The 27,705-nt window shown below is 50.7% G+C and overlaps 1 protein-coding gene across 1 annotated transcript in view; it reads left to right on the top strand.

Moving 5' to 3' along the window:
• The window catches only part of XRN1 (5'-3' exoribonuclease 1), a 1,308,150-nt gene that overhangs the window by 835,069 nt on the left and 445,376 nt on the right, over nucleotides 1-27,705 (top strand). Inside the window, exon 32 of the mRNA XM_086943712.1 lies at nucleotides 10,284-10,361. Coding sequence (XP_086799838.1) covers nucleotides 10,284-10,361 — 78 coding nt within the window. The remainder of the gene's footprint in view (nucleotides 1-10,283; nucleotides 10,362-27,705) is intronic.

The raw sequence follows: 27,705 nt of genomic DNA, 5'->3' as shown, positions 1-27,705 counted from the left end.
TCTGTGACTTTCTCGTGTGATATTTGTTCGCAGACCCCCCACCTGGGTTGGTAATGCTGGGGTATCTATTCTAAGGTAAGGAATCTACCACTAACGTGTCTCTTTCAGATGCACAAGTTACTTACTTGTGTAACGATATATCTGTAGGAGACATTAGTTAGTGATAGATTCCTTACTGCCCCACCCATTCTCCCCGTTCTGCATACTGATTTCTAGGGTTAAGGTCATCCCTTTCAAGGCCCTAGTTTCATGGCTCCGGTGGTCAGTTTCTTGCATGGCTCTGCGTTCCTGGTGCGGAAAGTCGTGTACAGAACTGATGTCAGCGCGCATGGGTGGCGCCTAAGTAGTCTCCGTGACGTCATGTTGGCAACTACGATGCCAACGACTTATGCGGAGCCATACGACGACGCCTACCAACGCGCAGGGGTTCTGCTGACGAAAAGTTTCCGGATCCAATCTGACGCCTGGGGATATTCTAAGGTAAGGCATCTATCACTCACGAATGTCTCTTACAGATATATTGTTACACAAGTAAGTAACTTGTGCCTTTTGACAGACAGTGCACTGGGTTCCTGCTATCCAGATCCCAGTGGCTAGATTTCTTTCCCTAAACTGTGTAATTTTTCCCCCTAATTGACAATACCTTTAGCACCCCCTTTAAGTCCCTAGTAAGTTGTACCACTTGTGCCTAGGGCATGGAGGCTAACGATTTCCCCTAAAGGCTGCAGCATGAGCAGAGATACCCTGTACTGGCCATTTCAGTACTGCCAGTACAAGTGACCAGGGAAACCATTCTAAGTACATGTGCTGGGCACTGGTCAAAAACGAATTCCCTTGCTAAGATTTTTTGTATCAAACATCTTGTATTAATAAACCTATACTGATTATTAATACATGCACCCAGTGGGCACCCTAGCTGTGCCCCTGAAAGCTTACCAGCTACTAGTGTGCTACCTGCCTGCCACCGCAGTCGAGTTTCTGACGGCCAGGGGGGAGAGCCCATGCTGCCTATGGAACAAAGCCTGCGTTAAAGGCAACAAAAACAAGTCCCTATAATGCTAAGTGAAGGGCTAACTGTTGTGTCCTAAACCAAGTACAATTCTATTAAGCCAATATTAACTCAGATGACCTATGGTCATGTATTATACCAAAGCATGCACTAAGAGCCAAATATTGTTTGTAATCAACAATTGTAACTGATCTAAAATATTATAAACAATACAGAAAATGAAGTTAATTTTTTATTTTATTTATTAGTTTAAAAGATAAAAGTTTAGCTAGGCAGTTATTGTCATTCCTCCCAAAATAGGTTACAATCTAATCACAAGAAAAGCCGACGCAGCGTTTCAGTGATCTCTAAAATGGTTCCACCTTCTTCAGGACTAAAATGATTTCATCAAATCTTTCAAAATCATATCAGATAAAATACACATATTCATTCTTTGGGGGTTAAATATCCCTCTTGGAATTCACATGGATACGGCTTGTAAATGAGCCTTTTCATAAGTAGTATTGGCTTTATCATCCGCAAAAGCCCCCATACTAATATATCAAATTAGATGATGAAAAAGCCACTGCAGTCAATTCAGGACTTTATCTCAAGATTAAAAAGGTGGTGTTTTCATTTCAATTAGAAAGATCAGGAGTTTTCAAGTTCTTGTAACTCCACAATTTCCTGTGGAGTTAGAAGATCTGTGCTTCTTTTATTATTCCTCCCTTCCTCGTGACCGATTAAAATGTTGTCGGCCTCCCTGCTCCTGCATCTGCGTTGGCAGAGGGTGTTTAACACTCCCTCCAGCATGATGACCCGTAAATTAGCATTCACAAGGCTGGGAGCTTAATCACCTTTTCGTATGCAAATCTGACTTCCCTCAGAGGTTAGGGTATGCCAAATCCCCCTGACCAGGGCCCATTTGGCGCCTGGAATGACGGGAAAATTAGTAGTCAGAGAGGCGTGTTCACCCTCAGGCTAGTTCCACCCCTAAGATGGACTACCTGATGTGGACATGAAAATTAAAAGTCTGCCATCTTAGTGATGACAGAAGTAGGAACTCTGGGACAGGGTTATGCTTACTTCCCACAGAAATTGGTCATATAAGGGGTGTAGTGACCCCAGGAGTAAGTAGCCCATTGGCTACTACTCTACCCTCCATAACGCCCCTATATCAGTGTTTAGGGGAGCCCCTGGCACCAGGAAATCAAATCCTGCTGACCTGATAGAAAGACAACCCTGAAGAGCCTCGAAAGGAAGAACAAAGGAGCGCAACTATCTTGACACCAACCTACCGGGCTGTCAGCTGAACCTGGCAGTTGCACCAAAGATGACTCAACCTGCAACTGCTGTGCCTCCAAAAGCCCGAAAGGACTGCCAGCCCTTCACCCAAGACCCAGGAACTCCTGTAGCATAGCAGAGCTGCTTACCTGCATCCTGCATGCACCCCAGAATATCTGCTAGGACTCGGGACCGCTGAAATCCTGACACCGAAAAGCACCACAGCATACGTGTCTCCTAGCCCGAGTCAAAGTGGCCCAACTATGCCAGTGTGGTCCCTAGACCCTCCAGAGACGAAGCCTGCTTTGGGTTTGCCACCAGTGGACTCCCAGACAACACCTCCAGCCTCTTTGTGCAGGACCCCTCTTCCGGAGAGTGACTCCGGTTGTGAAAACCTGACGCCTAAGAACACCTCGGCACCCGGACGCCCTGGCCCGAGGAGGAGGACCAACGATGTCCCTACGTCCCCAGGGTAGAGTGCGTGCGTGTGGTGAGGTTGGCCTGCCCTCCTATAGGAATGCATCAGGAATGTATGTGCCCCTGGTAGTTCCTGATGCGTGGGGAGTGCAGGTGCGAGTTTGGTATGTGCGGACTTGTGTGATTAAATGCTGCGCAATGATGTATGCGGCGTGATTGTGTCTAGTGTGGAAGGGCCACTTCTAGAAGTTGGCATGTCTGTGTAATTTGTGTCTGGCGTGTGATTGGCTGGAGCTGGCTGGTGAGCCTGGCTCCAGGAGTCAGGATGGGTCTGCCCCGGTGGTGAGTTTTGAGATTAGCATGCTGATGTGAGGGAGGGGTGCATCTGGGACCTGAATAGGGCTGGGCTGTCCCCACACAATGCTGGCTCCGCCCCATGTGGTGCGTCTGATGACCCTAGCCTGACTAGTGAATAGAAAGGGTGGCTGAGCACATTGCAGTGCTCCAAAACCAGCTGCGACTGGTTTGCCCCCACCCCCCACCCTGCACCCTGAGACAAAGGGAAAATGTATATAAAAAGGGTCTGTGTCCCCATGAAGGTTGTTCTCTTGCTGATCTTACTTTAGAGGGGGGCCTGCTGCTGCTGGGCGCCAGGAGGACCGCCACTGGGTATTGCCTCCCTGCCTAGGAGGACCCTGTGAGCTGGCACCTGGGCCCAGCCCTGCCCCCCTCCTCCTGAAGGACTTGTTGCTGGAGTCTGGGGCATCCTAGCGCTGGGGAGCGCTGTGCTCCTACCTTCTTATTGTTGTAGCGCCTGGGGGCGCTCTGCAGGCAGCTCTGCGTGATTCCCAGCCTGCCTCAGGGGATTCCCCGGCGTGGGGATCCCCCCTCCGTGATGTAATTTGCGGCGCGGGTGCCCACCCCGCTTTGCCTGCCGCTTATTGCCCCCCTGATCCTTTGTTTTGGTTGAGCCATTGCCGCCACATAGAGGGAGTCTACCCCTCTTGTGCCTAGGCAACGAGAATCACCGCCGCTGGCCCAGAGATCACCTCGAAGGCACTGGGCCTGCCTCCTGACCGAGGGCCGCGCTGCTATTGGCGGCCCCCAGTAACAGGAAGTCAGGCAAGCAGTGACGTGGGCGGAGCCGCCAGGAAACCGGAAGCGGACGGGAGCCTACCCCGCGCTCCGGTGGACCGAAGCTGTGCCTGGGTTGCAGGGGTTATATTGGCGGGTAACTTCCTTGCCCTGACTAGAGTGGTGGTTTCTGCCTGGCTTTGTCGCAAGCCTCAGCCAACCAGAAATTCCAGTTTCTAACAGAGAGCCAGCATCATGCACAGATCGGCTCTCTGTGCTTATGGTGTTTTAGCTGTTGCATAAACCACGTCTTTGGCTCAGCTTTACAATGTTTGTTTTCACACCCACGGGTGACACAGGTGAACTTTGTTCAATGCACCAATGCTTGAATGTGAAAAAAACTGTGGTTGTAGCCCCGCAGAACCCCACCCAATACATAGTTGAAGTGGCAACCATGCTTTTGGGTTACTAATTGTCCCTAACCAGGGATCCAGGGACACTGTGGTGATTAGAAACAAACCTATTTTGTTCTTCTCAGTACCACATGCACAAACTGCCCTACGAAAAAGACACTAACTAAAAATTAACTTATTTCAACAGGCTTGCCCTGTTGCTTAGCACATCTAAAACAACCACACAGAATATAATTAAAACCGCACAAATGAATGTTGCAGACGTGAATAAAATAAACATTTCTACCATGGTTAAAATGTCATCTAACAGTCTAACACCCTGCAACCTACTTTTGTGCGCTACACTAAGACGGCATGGAATAGTATAACTTGCATCTAGACTTTATTAGGGAAGAGAAGCGCACTGCATACCTGTTTACAGCCAAGTGCTGTAATTGACAGTAGTCAGGGAGGCTGTGTTCCCTGAGAGAGGCAAACACATGTCGCACCAGCTACTCTCCTGCCAGACTTTTTTCTAATACATAATTTGTAAAGCGCAAACTAATCACCCCAAACGGTCCCAAAGTGCTGGGGGCCATCGGGAAGATTAAGCGAGCTATTGCCCAGAGTCACATGGTGCTGGGCCAAGCTTCTACCGGAAATCGAACCGTGAACCCCATGCTCTAGAGGCAGCCACCCTGGCCGCTGTGCCACACCGCTTCCCCACACGTTGGTTCGATATCAGCGTTTAGTAAAAAGTGAGATACAGCAGCATCTCTGGCAGTCAAGATTGTCTCTTATAGTATCTTGTGAGATAATATGGGGCCCAAGGACCTCCTCCTAGACGTGGTCAAGTGGCAATCCTTTAATGCTATATCTTATCTAAGATGGAATTTCCAACATCACCTTAGGGAATGTCTGGTATAAGCAATGAGCATCAAGATGCTAGTCTAAGACATATTTTTATAAAGTGAGAAGGTAAAAATATGTCAATGCGGACTACACTCCTTAGGCTCTTGTTTGACCTTAAAACAGAGACAATAAGGCACTTGCTCCAGACTGATGCCGCACAGGTGTCTTACCGATGTCTGTGTCAGAGTGGATTGGAAAGATATAGATGGACGTCTGCGTCAAAGGCAGACAAGTCGATGATTCTGCAAAAATACAGAAAATTGATTCTCGCCGTACTTAAGATACACCTGAGACCTGTATCTTTTGGTCATTAGTGCACCTCAAGGCTAGCTGCTAATCCATCACTATGGCAATGAAGCTTGTTACCCAGACATTGATGCTTAGTTACAGGAGTATCCGTTTCTTCCCTTAGCTTCTCCTTTTTCAGAACTCAAACCAAAATTCATGTAAATGTTTTGGCTTATTTTCTATTCTTTTATAGGCCAAAGCATTCATCGCTGAAGGCCTCAGATTTAATGTTTTGTAAGGTCTGTCATGGAGCTGCAGTGTCGCATCATAGGACATTTTGATCCTGATTGTTGGACTTGGCCTTTCCCCCCCGAAATGGTTCGCTTTTGACCCCCTTGTCTAGGATGTCTCCCCCATGGAAACAAACCTGTATAGGCCATGTGTGGTAGGAGTTGCCCTGTTTTAAAATTGTAATGTCACGAAATGGTGTGCAGGAAATGTTCCCCCATTTTAGAAATGCACCTGACTGAAATGTTCTGTATTTAAAATGGATGCCATGGCCATGGGTTTTGCCACCTGACGGCCATAGGTCAGCGGTCTAGATATTATTACCCAGTCACCCCTAGCTTGTGGAGGGAAAGCCTGGCACCCAGGGTGTTCAACCCCTCCCCTTGAGCCAGTTTAGGCCAGCTTTGCCAACAATCTAGAAGGTTTCTGGCACTGCCTGGGAGGAGGGTATAAGTAAGGTGGATGTGCCACCAGAGAGTCACACAGCTGGGACAGGAATGTGAGGAGACCTGCTGCGAGGTGCTACCGCCACATGGGCCTGTGATCTGGGCCCTGCACCCCTAAAACCCCCCCTCTGCTGTCCCCCTGGCCCCTGACGAAGGAGGGCCCCTACCTAGGTCACTGACGCTGTTTGGACCTGGAACTGTGCCAGCGCAGCGCGACAGAAGCCCCAGGAGTTGAGGAGTGTGCCCCTGGGCTGCCTGGGGAACTGTTGCCCCTTGTGAGGTACTGCCTATCAAGCGCTGCAGAGGGATGTTTGTGCCCCAAGGCCTTGGAGGATTGTGTGGCCCCTTGGAAGCACTGGGCTGTGAGGAGCTGTTGCTTATTGGAGCGCTGTGGGTGCCTACCCCACGTGTTCGCGCCCTTTTGCTGGAGGAACTGTGCCCCCTCGTGTTCCAGGGCCCTGGAAGTTGTGAGGCCCTGAGCGCTAAACAAATCGCAAAGTGCCCCCCTGCCACTGGAAGCGCGGTGCCTGTGTGGCCTGAGGGAACTGGATTTGCCGCAAAGCCCCGCAGGAGCCTACCCTGCGTATTGGCGCACTTATGGACGGTTTAAATATTTAACTAAAAGGGAGCCTACCCCTTTTGGCTGCCGATCTCACCGCCGCGGCCCGGCGCCGCCTTGGAGGGACCCCTGCTGCTGCCAACGCTGTTGCGGCGGCCCCCGGAGTGAGGGGAGGGCCGCCTGAGTGAGGAGTAGGCCGCACCAGGCCTCAGAAGCACGAAGCCGAAAGTGCCTGCATCACGTGATGGGGGCGCCCAGCCGCGTCATATGCCCGCCGCCGCCAACGCCGCACACGGATTGGCCCGCGCGGCCGTGTCCCAGAAAGGCCGCGCAGGGATTGGCTGCCGGCCGGGCAGCCAGCGGAGAAAAGCCGACCTGAAGCCCTGGGTCCCCGTGAGGGAGGGGGACCCGGGTGAAGCGTTGGTGCGGGGCCCCCGTGGTCAAGGGGGAGCCCCGTGAAGAGCGACCAGAGCGGGAGCCCACCCCGCCGGTCTGAGCCACGAAGGGAGAAGGCGGCCCGGGCATTGAGGAGAGAACCCGGAGCCCGTCGGCTCCGGATCGAAGACCCGGGTTCCCGGGTGGCAGAGGGAACCCGGGCGAAGCCGGCCGGAGGTGCAGAGTGCCTGCGGGGCTCCCGTGAGGAAGAGGGAGCCCCGATTGTGTTGCGGGGGCCCGGGTGAGGAAGGAGTCGCCCGCAAGACTGCCCCACCTGCAGGGCTCCGTGTGGAGGGGTAGCCCTGCCATCGAGAGGAGGAGGGGGCCTCGAGGCACTGTCTGTGCCTGCCCCTCCATCCCCCTTATTGCGTAAGAGTCCCTGAGGACCCCCGCAGCAAAGGGGCAGAGCCCACAGAAAGAGGGGGGCCTCGAGGCACCCTGTCGGTGCCTGGCCCCTCCGCAGTAAAGATCCAGCTGCCGGGATGGTGTTGCTGCCTGCGGGGCTCCCGTGTTGGGGAGAGTGCCCCGTGTGTTCCCTGCGCCAGCATTGAGGGAAAGGAGTTCCAGGAGGCGAAAGAAGAGCCCCGGAATAGCCCGGTGAGTGGGGCCTTATTCAGACTGTGAAGGGCTGGAGAGGGCAACGGGGTACATTGCGGGTGCCCGCCCCGGGAACTGCGTTACCTTATCAGATGCCCCGTCTAGCAGAGGGCACCTGCGACTTGAGCTCCAGAAGTGTTGAACTGCCCTGACTTTCCTGCGCCTAATTGCCCCACCAGACAACTCGGGAGCAAGCAGGTTGCCCTTATTGAATATTCTTGGGTGGAGAGCATCATCCCCTACTGCAGATATAGGTCCCTGATGTATGGGTTGCCCTACTGAAATGTTTATTCCTGCACAAGTGACCGGGTTAGAGGAAATGCTTGATTATCCTTGCCCATGAATGGTTGTGACCTGTTACTAATGTATACTGATGTTTTGCGCCGAGTGGGTGATTTTATGCTGATTCCAGGCCGTGATACCCATGAGGATTGTGGGGCCCCTGCGGATGTTATTTACCTGCCTAAGTGAGCCTAATGTACGTACTGGTGAGGTGCGCAATGTGTTGGATGCCCAGGGTATTGCTCAGGAATACTGCGCCAGTGTTGATATGCTCATGGTTAAATGCCTAATGTCAAACCATAATGTGTATGCCTAAGGTTTTATTGCATACAAGGTGCCTACTTACCTGAAGAGATGGTCATCTCCCTGGCCTAAGGTGATGAGACTGATATCTAATGTTGATGCCCTCATGCTTTCATGCTGGTCCCGGGCTGAGTAGTCATCCAGTACCGGTTGATTCCAGATATGCTGTTGAGGCCCTATGTTCACTGAGTTTGTGCCTAAAGTTGGATGCCCACATATTTAGGCATTACAAGTTCTGCCTAGTGTTTTATTCCCACAGGTTGAGGGTGGAGTAAAACCTTGATGTGCCCTCCTACTACAGGTGTCCTGCCCCTGTGCTGGCCTGACGTGTCATTCCAGGCCCCTGGTTACATCCCATGTTAATGAGCAAGCCTGCTGATTTATTACAGGTGCTCCTGTCTGTTGGGATTTGCCGTGATGCCATGAAGCTTTTCCTTTACAGGGGTCGGGTTGGAGTTATACTGCATGGGGTGTCCTGATGCTAATGTTGTACTTTGTAGTTACAGTCTACTGCTAAGGATGAGAGCCTGAGTTGGCCCTGCCATAGTGACCCCAGGTTTAATGACAAATTTAATCACCTTCTTTATTTCAGCCATGGACTTACGGACTCAGCCCTTACTTCCCATGTAAATAATCCCCCCTGATGCACTTGGCTCTGGTGCCAGTTGGCGCCGTGTTGTGATACCACTGTTTATGCATTTTTGCCTTGCAGGTTGGAGATATACTAAACTACTTACTAATTTTCCAACTCAATCTGGTGTCCTGCCTCTTTTGTGGTGTGCCTGCTGAGTCGTATGTGGGTACGGTGTGAGTGCTTCACATGTCCTCCAAAGTTTGGCCTGCCCGCTTGGTTCCGTGCTACCCCCCTGGAGATTTGGTAACCCCATTTCTTACACTGATCATAACACAAAGGGCTGTGGTGCTTTTCATGCACTGCACTGCAAGGCATGGGGGAACAGCCACCAAGGCCTTCCCAGCTCATTATTGCTTTAAGAAAGGGAGATGTTTCTGTGAATGACGCTTCAGCCTGCTATTTGGGCTTTCAGCCATAGTTTTTCTAAAAAGAAATGGCCTAATGTCTGTATAAGTTGATTTGAGTATGCAATATCGCAGCATTTCCTTAGACAGATTGTTTTCCTTATATCTAGCCCGTTTTAACTTGTATTACTGCCTTGCAAGCCTTTCAAAAGGTGATTAATCTGAAGAACTACCTACTTGACCCTGGCAATTATATTTTCGATAGTGTTGTTTTTCCATAGTTCATTATTTCCCTGTCTCCTTTTCTTTGTGTTGCGGCTACACTCTGTGTTTTCTTATTTACTTCTCACAGTTTAGTTTTCTCGTTTCTCTGATATAGGGAGATTAGATTGTAGCTCAGTTAGAGGTAGCAGAATAAGTGCTACAGCAAGTGATAATGTTACTTTTGTGATGATGGATTTTTCAGAGCCTCTCCTCGGGAACTACTTTCAAAATAAGTCAAATCTTCAGTGGTATTTATTTCTTTAGTGAGCCATCAGCTAGAAGTGCTGAACATAATAACATTGTACGTAAAAGTTTACATAAGAATGATTAGGTGAGGAGGATAATTAACTCATTCTTTTAAATTCAAAATTAAGACTGGTTAAAGCACATAGGTTATATCAAAGTCCAAAAGGATTGTAAGCATTTAGATAGGGAATAACAATTTCTTCCCATATCTACACTGTCATGAAAAACTTGTAGCCGTGGAAACAGTCTGTCACCGATAATCAGAGAACCTTCTTACAGCTATTGTTATGGATGTTGGAGAACACTTTGTAGAACATACAATGCAAATAAAGATCAAACAATGTTGTTTTCTGTAAATACAGGAATGTTTGTCACCATGCCAAAGACCCTAAACTATTTTACTCTCAGTAACTACTTCTAAAATAATATTCATACATCTTTCTGTAGATACATATGATAAGGTGCCAGAGACTCAAGAAGCAAAACTAAATTGCAAATACATTTTGTCATCTGTAATTTACTGATTAAGTGCAAGATTATATGAAAATATAGAGGCAATCATACAATTAATTTTTTTTTACCACTTGTAGAGTAAGCAAGATGATGAATTTTGCAATGTGTGGCAGTCGCTTCAGGACACTGGGAAGTCCCAAAATATGCAAAATAAGGTTAGTGCTTGTTTGTTGTGACACAAAAATTCCCACTCCCTTGCCTCTTAAGGTGGATCTATGTCATGAATTGAAAATTAAGATGTAAATGTAATGTAAATTGATACTTGTATAGCGCACTACTCACCCGCAAGGGTCTCAAGGCGCTTGTACGAATACCGCTGTGGAACACATCCTGGCTTTCCCTGTGAGGCGTCCACTACTGGGCACCCCCAAGGTGGAGGCCAGGCATCCTTAGCGGTGTGGGGGCCGTTGTTGAGATTAAGCAAGCTATTGCCCAGAGTTGCAGAGTGGGACTCCATGATTGGAATAGGCACTGAGGCGAGAATTTTCAGGTCCGTGGAATTTTTGAGCCCAAGACACGCCGAGGCGTGGAATTGAACCCTGGTCCTGGGCTAGACCTCTGCATCAGAGTCTGCCGCTCTAACCATTGAGCCACACTTGTTCACAGATGTGAACTCCAGCATGCCTAACTTTTCTGTTCTGTATAGGTACTTATGTAGAACTTTTAATCACAAAGCAGTATTTGAGATGGGATCACTTCAATCACCTCTTTCACATTCCACCCCTGTCTATTCCCTTTTTGCTTTTCTGACAGTCACACTTTTCAACAGTCTTGTTTTCTTTCTGTTGCACCCATGGGGCAAAGCATAAGGTATGCATAGTCACATCACAGCTGTAAAACTATTTTCAACTCCACCCTTTATTTCCCTATTCATAGATACTGCTCTGGTATTGTGCCAAAACTCCCTCTTACATTTTTTGGTTCCCACTGCAGGTGCTCAGTAGGCACACAAATATTTAATATGTAACTTCCCCTTACAGTTGAAGAATAGTGCGGTTTTCCTTACCGGTATGTGCCTTCCCACTACATAGAGAATGGGCTGGTTTTACTGTGAAAGTAGCTCTGTTTTGCAATATTGGTTTAAAAATGTTTTTGCATCTATGGCTTCATGCTGTGCGTAGTTCATGGCAGAGACCAGTGTATGTGCAGAATGCAGGTATGTATTTTCAGTCATTCGACTTGGGAGACATACATATCAGCTATTTACAGCAGTTGATGCTACAGAAGTATTAAATAAGTGAGTTCTTATGGTTGATATTGAGCATTTTAGTTTTCCAGCATTCATGTGAATGCCCCCTAGAGGTATTCTGACAAGAAAATACCATGTTCGTATTAGGTGTTGCTATTGATATATACACATGCCCCGCATACTCTTGCCATCTAGTATTAGGCTTAGACTTTTTTTTTTTTTTTTTCTTCAAAGAAAGGGTTTTGAGTCCAGGAATCCACAGTGACTCCATCCTTAGTTGGCAATGCGCATGGGCACAGACTCCATGTTACATTGTTTTTGTCGCCAAACAACGGGGCTCCCAGATGCAACGTGTTCCCCAAATTTCCTTCGTGCCCACATGGCCAAATTCAACACCTATGATCGTGAAAAAGCCTTTGTCATCTGCGGTGTTCTTGATGACACCCTTTAGAGACCAAAGCCTGTCGATCAACTCCAAACTGCCAGGTCCCTGGGCCCTCTTCAGGATCAAGTTGTCTTGTCGTGTTCTATGACTTCTTAGCGGAGATAGCATACAGGGTGATGAAACAAATGCCCTTCCAGTACAGTCTCCAGTGCCATGGAAAGTACCCGTGGTGTGACCATCACGAGGTCTGTAACCCTTGCCTTTCCCCCAACCACGACACCACATTTGAAGCCTGCATTACTTTCTGATTGAAGAAGATCTTCTGATACCTATGGGAGAGGCATTGGGCATCAGAAGATGCACTGGCAATCTTCAGATAAAACATCCATCATCTTGGTATAATAGGCCCCACGTTATGTCGAGGAAGGTGAGGACACCTTCCATTCTGGCGCCCCTCCCCATCAGCCATCATCAAGTCCAGAGGCGGTCTTTACTAGGAGAAGAAGAGGCCCCCTTGATCTCAGCGACCACCAGCCCCCGAACCAGGACCTCTGCTGCAATCATGAACAGGGTCGGCACCAACACACGCTACACCTCTGAAAAAGCCTTGCACAGAGGCAAAACTCTGCCCAAAAGGGGGTCCGGCCAAGCTCTGTGTTGAAGACAACAGTCTCGAGGGCCTCTGCTAACTGTCCAAAGGGCCACACACCCGTCGAGCCCCAAGATCCATTACAGGCTTTGACTGCACTCAAAGCTGAAGAACGCTTTGACGCCGACTCCGAAGCCATTGTCCACTCCGGAGCCACTACTGGTGATAAGGACTCCATTGACAGCTGGCACTAACGACTCTGATCAACCGATCCTCCAAAAACAACGAGAGAATTTTGACCCAAGGCAGAAGAGACTTAGCAGAAGAACCCTACTGAGGCTCCCTCCCCTGTGTCCCACCTTCTCTATCTCCAGCACCACTTTGTCCTCAAGCACACCTCGTTCACCACCTCCACTGCCTCCAAAGTCACCAGAGTAATGCATACATTCCTCTTCTGTTTCCAGAAGCCCCTATATCCTCATAGAGACACTATCCAAGTCTGATCGGACAGTCTAGTCCTTGTCCATGCTAAAAATCATGTCTATGTCGGCCCCTGACACTGTCAGAGAGCCAGTGAAAGTCTGGATGGTTAAGCCAAGGGTCGAAAAGAAATAGAAGTAGTCTCCCAAAATCCCTTTCTACAAGGGCCATTTTCCGCCGACACCCTTGTTGTCCATACTGTGTGCAAGCAGGCTTGATCTCAAGCCTAGGGCAATGCTCCCCAGCCTTACAAGGAGAGAAACAACCTAAATGTTGCTGATAAAAGTGTGGCGGCAGGAGCCTCCACCCACTGAGGAATAGCCAACTCTGTGGTACTCCTTTCCCGCTGTGACCGGGCAAAGTGGGATGAGATGCAGTAGTTAATTAAGAAGCTCCCGAAGAAGTTGTGAAAGAGAGAGCAGGAAATAGTCTCAGAGAGCAAGACTAAATCCAACTCCACCATCCTCTGTGCTCTTGACGCCGCAGACACTGCCGCCTGGGGTGTCAACACTAGCGGCTTATTTTACGAGCTAGACATGGATCCTTATTTCAGGTTTCAAGCCGGAGGTCCAACAGCATCTCCATATTCTGAACTTCATGGGAAACATCTGTTTGGGCCTCATGTTGATGAGATACTGGAGAAAATAGGGGGACACCATCATTTCGAAATCCATAGCATCCCTTACAACCACTGCTGTCAGAGACTCCTTTAGGAGGAGGTATCAATCTATAGGAACCTCCAAGGCCACTTACCCAGATTCCCGCCCCCTGATGTCAAAGACAACAAAACTCATTCCACCAGCAGGTAGTAAGAAGGAACACTAGGGGTGTCCACAGGGACAACCAGAAACAAGAACAAAGGCAGGGCAGAGGCTGCTCCAGTAACGCTGCCTCCACTTCCAAGCATTGACTCGCCCTGCCTCTTCTCTCCACCGCCCCCGCCTCCCCCCCTCAATCATACAACACCTGTCGGGGAGAGATTGCAGATTGCAGGATTTTCTACCCCACTTGGAGGAAATCACATCAGTTCAATAGTTGTTAGCAGTAGTTCGCCATGGCTACTGCCTACAACTTCTCAATCTCAAGCTTCTCCAGGAAGGCTTTGGAAGTGCTCCTTCAGGAAGGCTTTGGAAGTGCTCCTTCAAAAAGGCAAGCATCCGTTTCTAGTCCATATCCAGGCTACCATCTCCCTACTCCAAAGCCTGGGGTCCAGAATAAATAGCACCAAATCTCTACTGTAAATTCTCCAGATCCTGTCCTTTTGAACAACGTTACTCAATGCGGTCTCAGGCAAGCCTATCCCAGCTCGCTGAAGATGTTACCATTCCACTAGCTCCTTCCTTTTATTCAGCCCAATTGTCATCTCAGAAATGTTTATACATCTGCTAAGCATGATGGCTTCCTATATCCCCACAGTACCCCAAACCTGGCTGAATATGCATCTACTACAAGAATGCCTTTTAACTCGGTGGTCACAAGCCGTGGGTCAGTGGGCGGAAGATCTAGTATTGGTGAAGACCACCGCCCATTGCTCTCTGCAGTGTTGGAACAGCAACAATCTTGTGCATGGCAAATCTTTCCTAAACCCCATTCCGCAGGTGACCATCACTACTGACACCTTCCTCGCCGTCTGGGGGACACATCTCAACCAAATCACTGTATAGTGTGTGTGGGCCCCAGGGGCACCACCTCAACTACCTCAGGCTCCATGCTACACATTTTGGTCTAAAGGCTTTCCTTCCACTCAATCAGGGCAAAGTAGTTGTCATCAAAACAGACAATGTGACTGTAATATTTTATTTCCTTTTTTTATGGAGCCAGCATACTTTACACACTTAATAATAATACAGAAAATAATTACTTTTACCACGCTGATAACTTAATCCAGAAAAGAAAGAGAAAAAGAGAGGCGATAGGGGAGAAGTTATAAGATACACTACAAATAAATAGAGCTGTGATTTAACACCCCATTTGTACTGCTTATGATACTCCGGACTACAGCCAATTCATGCTAAACCAGGTTGTTTCAAATTTTTTTTAGAGATCGAGGGCCTGTAGTCTTAGCTACGGCCGCTTCAGACTTAGAGACCTGTCACAGCATTGCCCACCAGTCCGTGATAGTAGGTATTGTGGGATTAATCCAGACTGTTGCTATACATAATCAGAACTCACTATATTAATCAACAGCTGTGCAGTGGGCACTGTGTGACCAGTGGCGGCTGGTAAACTTTGAAAGTGGTGTGGCGTAAATGCTGAATATTCCGGTAAGAGCTCATCTGTTCCAAAGGAGATTCGAAGGGGTTCTTCACAAAAATAGGGTAAATGTAAATATTCTGTTTTAGAGGACACTTTATTTCATAAACAACTCAAATGTCTATGTGGATACTGATTGCTCACGCACACATTAGTGCTTCATAGTATCACAACTGAAGCAATAACCTATCACAAGAATAAATCGCCCAGTTCCTGCAGGTAAACTGCCACAGCACACATTACAACAAGAACCTTGCTCAGCACCCATCTCCCAGGCCTAGAGACTTGCAGAAAAGCACTCAACGTTAAGTGTCAAGGCACAAAGCTGTCACCATTACAAAACCTCTGACAACCCTTCATACACAATGCCCTGCACTGCAACTAGGAGACTTGATTCTTCTGCTACAACTTTAAGCTTCAGATATCTTTAATATAAAGAGTAACAGCACAGTGGTACTAGAATCATGACACAGTATAACAACCAGATTGCTATTTGCAGCAATTTAATCTTCAAACTACATGGGCTACTTGCCAGGGTAAGTTCTATCATCTTGCTTTTCTGTGTGATGGCCAGGGATGTATTGCATGAATGCCACATATTGTATGCAAGCACAGGCAGCATATGAAAACCCTGGAGCTACTAAACCTTTATATTTCAGCTTGCTCTTTCTTATCAATTCTTCTGCAATCCACAGTGTACTAGTGCATAAGCATCTTGTGACTGTTTTAGGGAAGACCATTTCTATCACAAGAGTCTTTTATCATTCCATTTCACCAGTATATTGCTTCTCCATCATTCCTGTCCACCTAGTGCAATTCCAGTACTTTGACACACCCTCTGAGCTGAATAGGGCGATCAAACAACATATCACTTCACAAGCTTTAAAGATGCTGAGCTCTTGTTTTTTAACTTCCATGGCAAAGGACTTTGAAGTTGCAGAGGTGGAAAGACATTTTTATTTGCATTTTTTTCAGAGTGCCAACAATGACTACAATTTAAAAATGCCACTTTTTAGGACAGATATGAGGACAGACTTTTAATGTTGAGGCGCTCAAAGGCCTCAAAAAGGCACAGAACGCCCAATCTTTTAAAGTGATCTTTGGGATGGAGATAGAAGGGTACGTCCAGATCAGACTGACAGCCCCTTAAGTAAAGTCACAGAGGAGAGCGACATGCAGCCATGGATATACAGACACTCACAACTTATGAGGCCGACCTGCAGCAGTGGCGTAAACTCCCCATATATTTATAAATCCTCTCTATAATGTACCAACTGTAAAGATTAATCTGAAAGAAACAAGTTTGTGATGGATTCCTTACCTTCGAATTATCCCCAGCCGTCAGACAGGATTCGGAAATTTTTGGCCAGCAGTACCCCTGCGCGTCAAAGTGGTGTCGTTCTGCTCCGCGTCCGTCGTCTGCGTCGTGGTCGTTGGGATGACGCAGTGGCAGGTACTTAGATGCCGCCCTCACACGCTGACGTTAGTTCATTCTTTTTCTGCGCCAGCAAGCGCAGATCTGGGAAGAGCAAGTACCCCCAGTCAGTCTTTGACTGAGTTTTTGAGATTTTTTGTCTCCATCTTTCGAGTCTTATCGACTTCTGGTGCCGAGTAGGGATGTCTGGTTTTAAGTCCTGTGGAGTCTGTCGCCGCATTATGTCGGTGACCGACCCCCACAATGTGTGCCTCTACTGCCTGGAGCGTGACCATGACCCCATGTCGTGCTCCGCGTGTCGGGCCATGGCGCCGAAGACTTTGCGGGAGGGGTCCCGTAAGCTGCTAGAAGCCCTGCAGTCGGCTCAGCACCGCTCAAGGTCCCGGTCGAGGAGGAAGTCGATGGACCGGTCGCGGTGCCACCATCGCCATTCTTCGGGTTCCAAGTCCTCGCACTCGGGGTCAGGTAAGTCGAGGCACTCAAACAAGAAGTCGGATAAGCGCCATTGCTCTCCGACTTCCCCTTGCCGTTTGCGCGACGCGGCTGAGGGTGTGGGCGGTGCCACCCCCGTTGCTCCGGCAGAGCCTGTGCAGTCGCCCCGGCCAACCCACCCTTTGCAGATCCGGGCGCAACTCCGGCCAAGGTGCAAGACTTTTTTGCAGCCATGGCTGCCCTTTTTGGGCTATCTGTCCCCACCGGTGCGCCTTTGGGCCCCACGGGCCCGACTGGGGGTCCTTGCCCTGTGCTACCGGTGGCTCCGGCCCCAGCACTGCCGCCGACTTCGATCCCGGCGGTGAAGGACCCCCTTGGATCCAGGCCTGGATCCCGATCGATGCCGGTTGACGTCACAACTCCTCCCCCGGCAACCCCGGTTTCAGCCCCAAACTGAACACAGTGCCGATCCGGCTTCATTCGACACCCATCCCAACGCATATGGTGGATTTCTATCCCTATGTTCAGCCTCTATCTTTTCGACCTGTTTATCGGGCCATGGAGGAATGGGAGGACTGGGAGGGGTCTGAGGACCCTCTCACACAGCTGTGAGTTGGATCAGGTCTCGGCAGAAGAGTTAGGGGATGCCAGTGGTCTTGACCAATCTCCTGACCTTGGCTTCTTGTCTCCTCCTACTGTGGCTTTGGAGGAGGGAGCGATCTATAGTGTGGTTTTACGTAGGGCAGTCTAGGCCTTTGAACTCTAACTCGCTGTGGTGGCCCTGAGGACTAACCTCCTCACTGAGGTGCTCCAGCCGGCAGTAAGTTCTCTGGAGCCTCTACTGCCGTTAAATTTAGCACTAACTGACGTTCTTATGGACACTTGGTCCAGGCCCACCACAGGGGCTCCTGTGGATAGGAACGTGGCCAGACGCCACCGCCTGGCTCCAAGCAACCCTTGCTTTTCTGTCCACCCACCCCGAGAGTCTGGTTATCCAGGCTTCTACTTCCCAGAGCACATTTCCTACCACCCCTCCGGATAGAGAATCCAAGAAGCTGGAGCAGTTTAGTTAGAAACTGTTTTCATCTGTCAGGTTAGGGCTGCGATCGGTGAACACCGCATGGCTCTTGGGCCGTTATTTCCACTCTGTGTGGGAAACGAATGCGCGAGTGCTGCCTCAGTGTCCGGAGGAGGCCCGTACAGTGCTCTCCCAGGCTGTTGCTGAGGAGAGGGATGCCGCGAAGTTCACCATACGGTGTGGACTGGACACAGCAGACTGGCTAGGCAGAGTGATTTCCATGACGGTGGTGCTCCGCCGCTACGCCTGGCTGCGGGCCACTGGCTTTTCAGGGGATGCCCAAAATGTCCTTATGAACATGCCCTTTGATGGCAGTCACCTTTGTGGCGACAAAGCAGATAGTGCCCTGGAGCGCTTTAAAACCTCCTTGGGCTTATCCACAACGCGCTCGGCCACTGCTGCTTTTCGTCTCTTTCGTGGCCACAGAACGGGCGCCCGACACGTTCGTTAAGCCACAAGCCGCAGAACCGGCCTCAAGACAGCCGCGGAAGTGGGCCGGGCGGGGCAGGGGAGCCAGCGTGCGGGTCAGTCCATCTCCATCCACGCACAGCATCCACCTCAAAGCATTCCTAGTCCGAGCTTTCAGGTCCATCAGACGCAAGTGGGCGTCAGGATTCGCCATCACCTCCCCCACTGGCGCACCATCACTTCGGACAGGTGGGTGCAGCAAATTGTCCGAAGGGGCTACTCCATCCCCTTCGAGATTACCCCTCCAGTCATGCCACCCAGTACCACTGCATGTGGGGGGATAATCTGCAGCTTCCACAAGAGGAAGTTACCGCCCTCTTGGCCAAGGGGGCCATCGAGTGCGTTCCTGTGCCAGCAGTAGGTCGTGGTTGCTATTCCCACTACTTTCTGGTACCCAAGTAGGACAAGGGCCTGCGTCCCATCTTGGATGTCAGGAACTCAACCGCTTCCTCTGGAAGGAGAAGTTCAAGATGTTGACGCTAGCTCAGGTCTTATCTGCTCTCGACCCTGGAGACTGGATGGTAGCTTTGGCCTTGCAGGACGCATATTTACACATCCCCGTCCTGCCGGCCCACCGGCGTTACCTGCGGTTCACATCTGAAAGAAACAGGTTAGTGTTAGATTCCTTACCTTAGAATATCCCCAGGCGTCAGACTGGATCCGGAAAGTTTTGCGGAGCAGTACCCCTGCGCGTCGGTAGGCGTCGTCTGTGGCTCCACGTCCGGCGGCGTCGGAGCCGGGATGACGTCGCCGGAGTACTTAGACGCCGCCCTCGTGCGCTGACGTCTGTTTTTCTTTCTTCCAAGCCAGCAAACGCAGATCCGGAAAAAGCAGTACTTAGTCACTTTTTGACTAACTTTTTCGATCCTTTTTGGGTCTTTCTTGAGTCGGTAGACTCTCTGTGCCGGTAGGGATGCCCGGGTTCAAGCCCTGTGCTGACTGTAACCGCCTGATGTCGGTTACCGACCCCCACGGTCAGTGCCTGTATTGCCTTGGGGCCGACCACGGCGACAAGTCGTGCCCCGACTGCCGGGCCTTGACGTTGAAGGCTAGGCGGGAGCGGTCCCGTAAGCGCCTCGAGCTCCGGCAGTCAGCCCTGCGCCGTTCACGGTCCAGGTCGAGGTCGAAGGACCGGTCGCGGGGCCACAGTCATCGCAGCTCGGCGAATCAACACCATTCGTCGGGCTGCAAGTCCTCAGGTAAGAGGTACAAAAGGGGGTGGTGATGGACGGAGCATCTGAATCAATCAAACACTCACACCCAGTCAAAAGATCTGCTTTTAATCCATCACCGTTCTTTAGCCCACTCTGCCACCCCAGTTCAGACATGGCTATATGCAAATCAGTCTGACCCTGTGCCTCATGGGAACAGTCCAGCCCGAACTGCCAAGCCATGTCTTCCCTGGACCGGAAACAAGCTTCCGAGGACCGGTTTCTGGCATTCCAGCCGTCTTCAGCCCGGCTTGATTGAATCCAGTGGTAAAGTGAGCAAGGGACTCACGTCTGAGCATACCCTGCCACACTTATGGCGGCCAAAAGCGGTACAAAAGGGGGTGGTGATGGACGGAGCATCTGAATCAATCAAACACTCACACCCAGTCAAAAGATCTGAATTTAATCCATCACCGTTATTTAGCCCACTCGGCCACCCCAGTTCAGACATGGCTATATGCAAATCAGTCTGACCCTGTGCCTCATGGGAACAGCCCAGCTTGCTTGAATCCAGTGGCAAAGTGAGCAAGGGACTCACGTCTGAGCATACCCTGCCACACTGGATTCAAGCAAGCATGGCTTGGCAGTTCGGGCTGGACTGTACCGCTTTTGGCCGCCATAAGTGTGGCGGGGTATGCTCAGACGTGAGTCCCTTGCTCACTTTGCCACTGGATTCAAGCAAGCCGGGCTGAAGACGGCTGGAGTGCCAGAAGCCGGTCCTCGGAAGCTTGTTTCCGGTCCAGGGAAGACATGGCTTGGCAGTTCGGGCTGGACTGTTCCCATGAGGCACAGGGTCAGACTGATTAGCATATAGCCATGTCTGAACTGGGGTAGCAGAGTGGGCTAAAGAACGGTGATGGATTAAACCCAGATCTTTTGACTGGGTGTGAGTGTTTGATTGATTCGGATGCTCCGTCCATCACCACCCCCTTTTGTAGTCCTCAGGTAAGAGGCACAAGAAGTCGAAGAGACGACGTCGCTCTTCCGACTCCCACCCCGACGCTCACACGATGCGGCCGGTGTTCGGGCGACACCGCCCACGCGGCTCCGCCGGAGCCTCAGGCGCTGCTGCCAGCTCCATACCCGCCGGTCCCTGGGCTGAACGTGATGCCGGAGGAGATCGATGCCTTCCTCATGGCCATGAGGTCGCTCTCTCCTCCGTCGGGTCCCGCTGTTGCACCTTCTTACACGTGTCCCCGACTGGGAGCCCAAGCGGGCCGAGTGCTTCGGCCCCGGCGCCGTTGGGTGCTTCGGTCCCGACAACGCAGGGCCCTACCGGGTCCGGATCTGGGTCGCCGCTGGTCGACCTTACGTCCCCTCCGCTGGCGCCGACCCCCAGGGTGTCGCCCCCAGCGCCGTCCCCGGACGACGTCGTCTCCGGTCCCTCCCTCGGTCCGGATCTGGCATCGCTTGATGCCGCATTCGACGCAGAGAGAAGAGCAATTCTTCTATGATCCAGCCCTATCTTTTGCACCCGACTATCAGGAGATGGGAGACGAGGAGGATTGGGAGGGGTCTGAGGACCCTCTGACATGAGTGCCAGTCCTATCAGGACTGGGCAGTGAATCTAGGGGAGGCCAATGGTTTGGACACTTTGCCCGACACTGGCTTTGTCTCCCCTCCTACTGTGGCTACGGAGGAGGGGGCTGCTTACAGCGTGGTGCTGATGAGGGCGGCAAATGCCCTGGCTCTTGAGCTCCCCGTCGTGGCCGTGAGGACTAACCTCCTCACCGAGGTCCTTAAACCGCAGGCAGGCTCTTCGGAGCCTCTGCTGCCGTTTAATGAGGCCCTTACTGACGTTCTGTTGAGCACTTGGTCCAGGACTGCTACAGGTCCCCCTGTAGATCGGAACGTGGCCAGGCGCCACCGCCCGGCCCCGGGTGACCCTAGCTACTTGTCCCACCCCCGAGAGCCTGGTTACAAGGCCTCTAACTCCCAGACCGCATTCCCGACTGCTCAACCTGATTGGGAATCCAAAAGGTATGAGCAGTTCGGTAAGAAGCTGTTCTCCTCAGTTAGTCTGGGGTTGCAGTCGGTCAACACTGCTTGCTTTTTGGGCCCTTATACCCACTCTCTGTGGGACACGGTCGCGGACGTGCTGCCAGCTTGCCTGGAGCGGGCCCGGGTCAAACTCGCTCAAGCCCTTGCGGAAGGGCGGGATGCAGCACGATACTCCATCCCATGTAGGCTGGATACCACGGACTTGCTGGGCAGGGCGATTTCCACGACAGTGGCGGTTTGCCGCCACGCCTGGCTGAGGTCCGCCACCTTTTCGGGTGATGTCCAGAATTCCCTCATGGACATGCCGTTTGATGGCCGTCGCCTCTTTGACGACAAGGCAGACCGTGTGCTTGAGTGTTTCAAGGGCTCCAGGGCTACGGCCAAGTCCTTGGGCCTGTCGGGCCAGCTCCAGCAAACTTCTGCCTTTCGCCCCTTTCGCGGCCAAAGAAGAGGCGCCCCCCTCGCGTCCTGCCAGCCACGGGCCGCAGACAAACATGCAGCGCGGCAGCAGACGTGGTAAACGTTGTGGTGCCGCCAGGGGACAGCGGCGAGGCCAGTCCACATCCACCCCCACCCCCACAGCATCTGCCTCAAAGCCTTCCTAGTCCGAGCTTTCAGGCACTTTTGACGCCAGTGGGGGGCAGGGTTCGCCTTCACCTCCTCCATTGGCGCACCATCACATCGGACAGGTGGGTGCTGCAAATCACCGAAGGGGCTACTCCCTCCCCTTCGAGGGGGCCCCTCCAGCCATGCCACCACAGTACCACCGCGTGTCGGGGGATCTCTTGCAACTTCTGCAAGAGGAAGTTACGGGCCTCTTGGCCAAGGTAGCCATCGAGCGCGTTCCTGGGCCAGAAGTAGGGTGTGGCTGTTATTCCCACTACTTTCTGGTTCCCAAGAAGGGCAAAGGGGGCCTACGCCTCATCTTGCACCTGCGGAACGTCAACGGCTTCCTCCGGAAGAAAAAGTTCAAGATGCTGATTTTGGCTCAGGTCTTAGCTGCCCTAGACCCAGAAGACTAGATGGTAGCGTTGGACTTGCAGGACGCATATTTTCACATCCCCGTCCTGCCGGCCCACCGGCGTTACCTGCGGCACTTTCCCTTTGCCGTGCTCCACTTCGGCCTTACCAGCGCCCCTGCGGCTTCTGGGACTGATGGCCTCCTGCATCCTTCTGGTGCATCACGCCAAATGGCGGATGCGGGCTCTGCAGTGGGACCTGAAGTTTCAGTGTGCCCAGCATCAGGGCAACCTGTCCGACCACGTCCTGATCTCGGAGAACCCTGCGAGACAGTTGCAGTGGTGGCTCACGGACCGCAATTGGGTCAGCGGCAGATCCCCCTCCCTACCCCAACCGGAGAACGTAGTAGTGACGGATGTGTCCCTCCTGGGCTGGGGGGGCCACATGGGGGAGGCGGTGATCAGAGGCCTCCGGTCTCCGGCAGAGTCCCGGCTCCATATAAACCTTCTGGAGCTGCGGGCGTTCCAACTTGCACTGAAGGCATTCCTTCCCTCTGTCCGGGGAAGTGTAGTGCAGGTGTTCACAGACAACACCACCGCCATGTGGTACTGCAACAAACAGGGCGGGTGGGGTCGTGGACCCTTTGCCAGGAGGCTCTGCGCCTCTGGCAGTGGCTGGAACACCAGGGCGTCACTCTTGTCGTTCAACACCTGGCAGGTTCCCTGAAGGCCAGGGCGCACAAACTCAGCCGCCGGTGCATGATGGATCACTAATGGCGTCTGAACTCTGACGTGGCGCAAGGTCTCTTTCAGCAGTGGGGAGAGCCTTGGTTAGATCTGATTCACCACCGAAGAGAACGCGCAATGTCATCAGTTCTGCACGTTGGAACTTCCAAGGCGGCACTTGCTCGGGGACGCTTTTCGTCCTGAGTGGCGCTGCGGTCTGTTGTATGCCTTTCCACCTATACCACTTCTACCTAGAGTGCTGAAGAAGATCAGGCGCGACCGGCCCAAGTCATCCTTGTGGCTCCGGACTGGGCACGAAGATACTGGTATCCCGAGCTACTCAGCATGTCAGTCGATCCCCAGATTCGTCTGCCTCTTCAAGAGGATATTCTGTTGCAGCGGTACAAAAGGGGGTGGTGATGGACGGAGCATCTGAATCAATCAAACACTCACACCCAGTCAAAAGAACTGGGTTTAATCCATCACCGTTCTTTAGCCCACTCTGCCACCCCAGTTCAGACATGGCTATATGCAAATCAGTCTAACCCTGTGCCTCATGGGAACAGTCCAGCCCGAAATGCCAAGCCATGTCTTCCCTGGACCGGAAACAAGCTTCCGAGGACCGGTTTCTGGCATTCCAGCCGTCTTCAGCCCGGCTTGCTTGAATCCAGTGGCAAAATGAGCAAGGGACTCACGTCTGAGCATACCCTGCCACACTTATGGCGGCCAAAAGCGGTACAGAAGGGGGTGGTGATGGACGGAGCATCTGAATCAATCAAACACTCACACCCAGTCAAAAGATCTGGGTTTAATCCATCACCGTTCTTTAGCCCACTCTGCCACCCCAGTTCAGACATGGCTATATGCACATCAGTCTAACCCTGTGCCTCATGGGAACAGTCCAGCCCGAACTGCCAAGCCATGTCTTCCCTGGACCGGAAACAAGCTTCCGAGGACCGGTTTCTGGCATTCCAGCCGTCTTCAGCCCGGCTTGCTTGAATCCAGTGGCAGGGTATGCTCAGACGTGAGTCCCTTGCTCACTTTGCCAGTTCGGGCTGGACTGTTCCCGTGGGGCACAGGGTCAGACTGATTCGCATATAGCCATGTCCTTTGAAATGAATGCCTCTAATAAGCACCTCTTTTCCATGATATAAAGTAACTCATTCATCATAGCATTTTGAATCCGCAGAACAAAAAGACAGCTTAAAAAACAAAATGGCATACTTATGGATCTAAGAACCTTGCGTGTTCTGGCATTCAGTACTGTTGCATCAGAATAAAGAGTGTGCATCTTTTAATTACGTCACACGTTCTATTTAAATGATACCTCTTGCTTGGTCGCCTCCTGGGCTGTGGGTTTTGCGAGCTTTGCATACTGATGCCAAACAGCTCACCGACAAAGTGTCTTCTCTCGGAACGTTCCTAGAGCAACGTCGATAAATGCTACAAATATTATTTATGCCGTAGTCACCACAGGAATGGGGATGAAATGGGTGAACTTGAATCTTGGGGGTTGTTTTCACTGTTTTAGAAGTCAGCCCCCAAGTTGTCCTGGAGCTTGCTGCGGACTGAAACCGCTTTAAGTAAATGTGTGGTCTATTTATATAGGAATTCATCAAGTGCTTTATTGCATGAGATTGTATCATCTTTAAAAACTAGAAACATAATGTCCTAACAACATTGAGCAACGCGCAGCGGGGCATAGGGCGGGACGGCTAGGCTGGAGGGGGGGGAGGGGGGGGTGAAGCGAGCATGGAAGCTATGGCTGAACTGCATTTGTGACAGGAAGAAACTGCGTGGAGCTTGCCTTATGAAAGTGAAAGCGCGCCATGCGCACGCTGTGTTCACGTGGGGAAAGGAGCTGTGCACGCGTACGGAGTGCACATCTTCTGTCCCCCTTCAAAGGAGATGGCAGAATGGAGACGCAATGCGTGCGCACATCGGCTGTCCGTGCGTGCACATGGTTAGTCTCCCTTCGATTTTAAAAGCCACAATAGTCTAGCCAAGCGAAGCAGCGCATGCACTGCGTTCGCTAGGTGAGACCTAAAAATGCTGCTAAGTGCAATGTGTCCAATACACAATTACGGTGACTTTATAATCGGACAGAAAACGGACAGGGCACTGAATACTTTGTCTAGAGTTTACTAAATTCTGCAGGTGAAGGCGCTCTGTTGTGGGATTGCCTAATGGATTTCTATGTTGTAGCTAATGTGCAGTAGGTGTGTCTTTATGTTTTCAAAAACAACTTACGAGCATCAGACACTCATTTTTGTGCTCTTCTAAGCAAACTAGGATTTGAAATGAGCACAAAAAGAAAGAAAAGGAGCAATAGAAACAGTAACTGACCAGACTGACTTACCCAGCTTGTAAGTCTTGTCCTTTGGTCCGTCAAGTTGGTGTTGCAAACAAAGGTACTGCACACCAGCAGTCGCTTTCACAAGCTGATGAAATGCCCTTAACAGATACACAAGATGCAGAAGCACACAAAGTGTATCTGTTTAAAGCATGCAGCATGTGACCTTCCTCACAGAGCCATGAGCTAAGGGTCATAACTCTGTGACGTCAGGCCCATTAGAAGCCTGCAACAGTGCAAGTTGCAACTCCTCCATTTTCCAACTCGTCCCCTTGTGATGGCTTGCGAAAGGAAGGAATCATGAGAGCCAGCTGTAAATAAGTGACAAGCAGCCCTGGGATTACAGGGCTGAAACTGGACATGCCTGGACTGCTTCAGAATGTGACGCTTACCAAATCACTAGTGGATGGTCCTAGAGGACCCAAAAGTGTTACAGACCTAGGCTGGCAGCATGTCAGCCCGTAGAATGCTTAAGATTCACTGCTGCACTTACCACCATATAACAGGCACATTTGCACTAGCACATTTGCCTACAGTGGTAAAGTGTTGATCTGCAACCGGAGTTGAGGTAGATTGATGGAGGCGGGGAATAATGGCATCAGCAGATTTTTTTTAACTAGCATGGCGCCGGCTTTTCACAGCGTACGTGCAGCTTGGGATGGGGTGACGGAGCATATTTAAAAGTGATAGCCATTAAAGAAAAAGCACTGCATGGGGCGCGCTATTAAAAAAAAAATACTTTAAGGTACCACACACGCACATCACTCTCGTGGATCGGATCCAGTACGATGAAAGTACTGCGGCGGCCATGAAGCGGAGAGGGAGCATCTCCATTTCCGACGCACAGGGACATAAAGCAAATGATTAAAAAGTACAGAGCTGGGCGGCTGGCAGTAAAGCACCATCAAGTGTGTAGGAGTCAGTGCAAAGGAAAATGATCCATCCTGATGGGAAATGTACTTGTGAATTGGGTACAAAATGTGATACTCTGCATATATTAGTGGAATGTTTAAAAGTTACTACCCTTGCGGAAACTGATCCTACGCCCCATCCTTTTAAAATACGGAATCCAGAATTATGCCCTTGCCATAGAACTTCTTGTTGATATGTGTAATCTAGATACTGCAATAGCTATTGGAAGGTACATGACTGCTGTAAAAAGCATTTGCTTGGAGAAATAAAATGTATCACACACTTGGGTAACTAATAATTGACAGTCATAATGTGAACTGAAGTATAATATCAATGGAGTAGGAATTTTGCTTGGTTCTAGTTAAAGAATTTTAGACAGGAAAAGCCCATGCTGGAAGGTAATTTTTTTTGAGAATATGAAGTGTTATGCATCTGAAATTAATTCAATATGAAATAAGACAATGATGTTAAACCGGTCTCAGAATGTTTGTTTCTGGTCCATGGAGGACCTTGCCTGGCAGTTCAGGCTGAACTGTTACCATGAGGAGCAGGGTCAATACTTATTTGCATATGGCTAGGTCCAAACTGGGGTGGCGTGGGAGGAAAAAGATGATGCATTTAGGCCCAGATCTCTGTACTAGGAGTGAGTGTTTGACATTGTTCAGCATTCTGTCCATCAATTGCTCTTTTTGCGTTTTTTTTCTTTTAGCCTCGGTGATGCTGACGTCCCTTGTCAGCTGGTCGATCTTGGCCATGTTGGAGTCTGAATTTGACAACAAACACGCCTTGGCTACTGCAAGCGCTCTGGTACTCAGGGTATTGGTGCTTCTGGAGAGTCTAGTCTCTCGAAATTCGCTGGAGAGATGGGGCTGACCTCTGGGAGCCTTGCAAACCTCCTCCTGGGGTGCTGCTCCTTTGGTAGACCCTTGGATCAGCAGAACGGTGTACAAGGTTGATGCTATTCAGTGCCTGCAAGCTGGAAGGCAGTGGCTCTGCCACTTCCAGGGTGATGCTGGTTGGTTGTCGTA

Source organism: Lissotriton vulgaris, chromosome 11 (assembly GCF_964263255.1).
Source record: "Lissotriton vulgaris chromosome 11, aLisVul1.2, whole genome shotgun sequence".
Lineage (NCBI taxonomy): Eukaryota > Metazoa > Chordata > Amphibia > Caudata > Salamandridae > Lissotriton > Lissotriton vulgaris.
The sequence above is the reverse complement of the archived record's forward strand: the minus strand, read 5'-3'. Positions and strand labels throughout refer to the sequence as shown.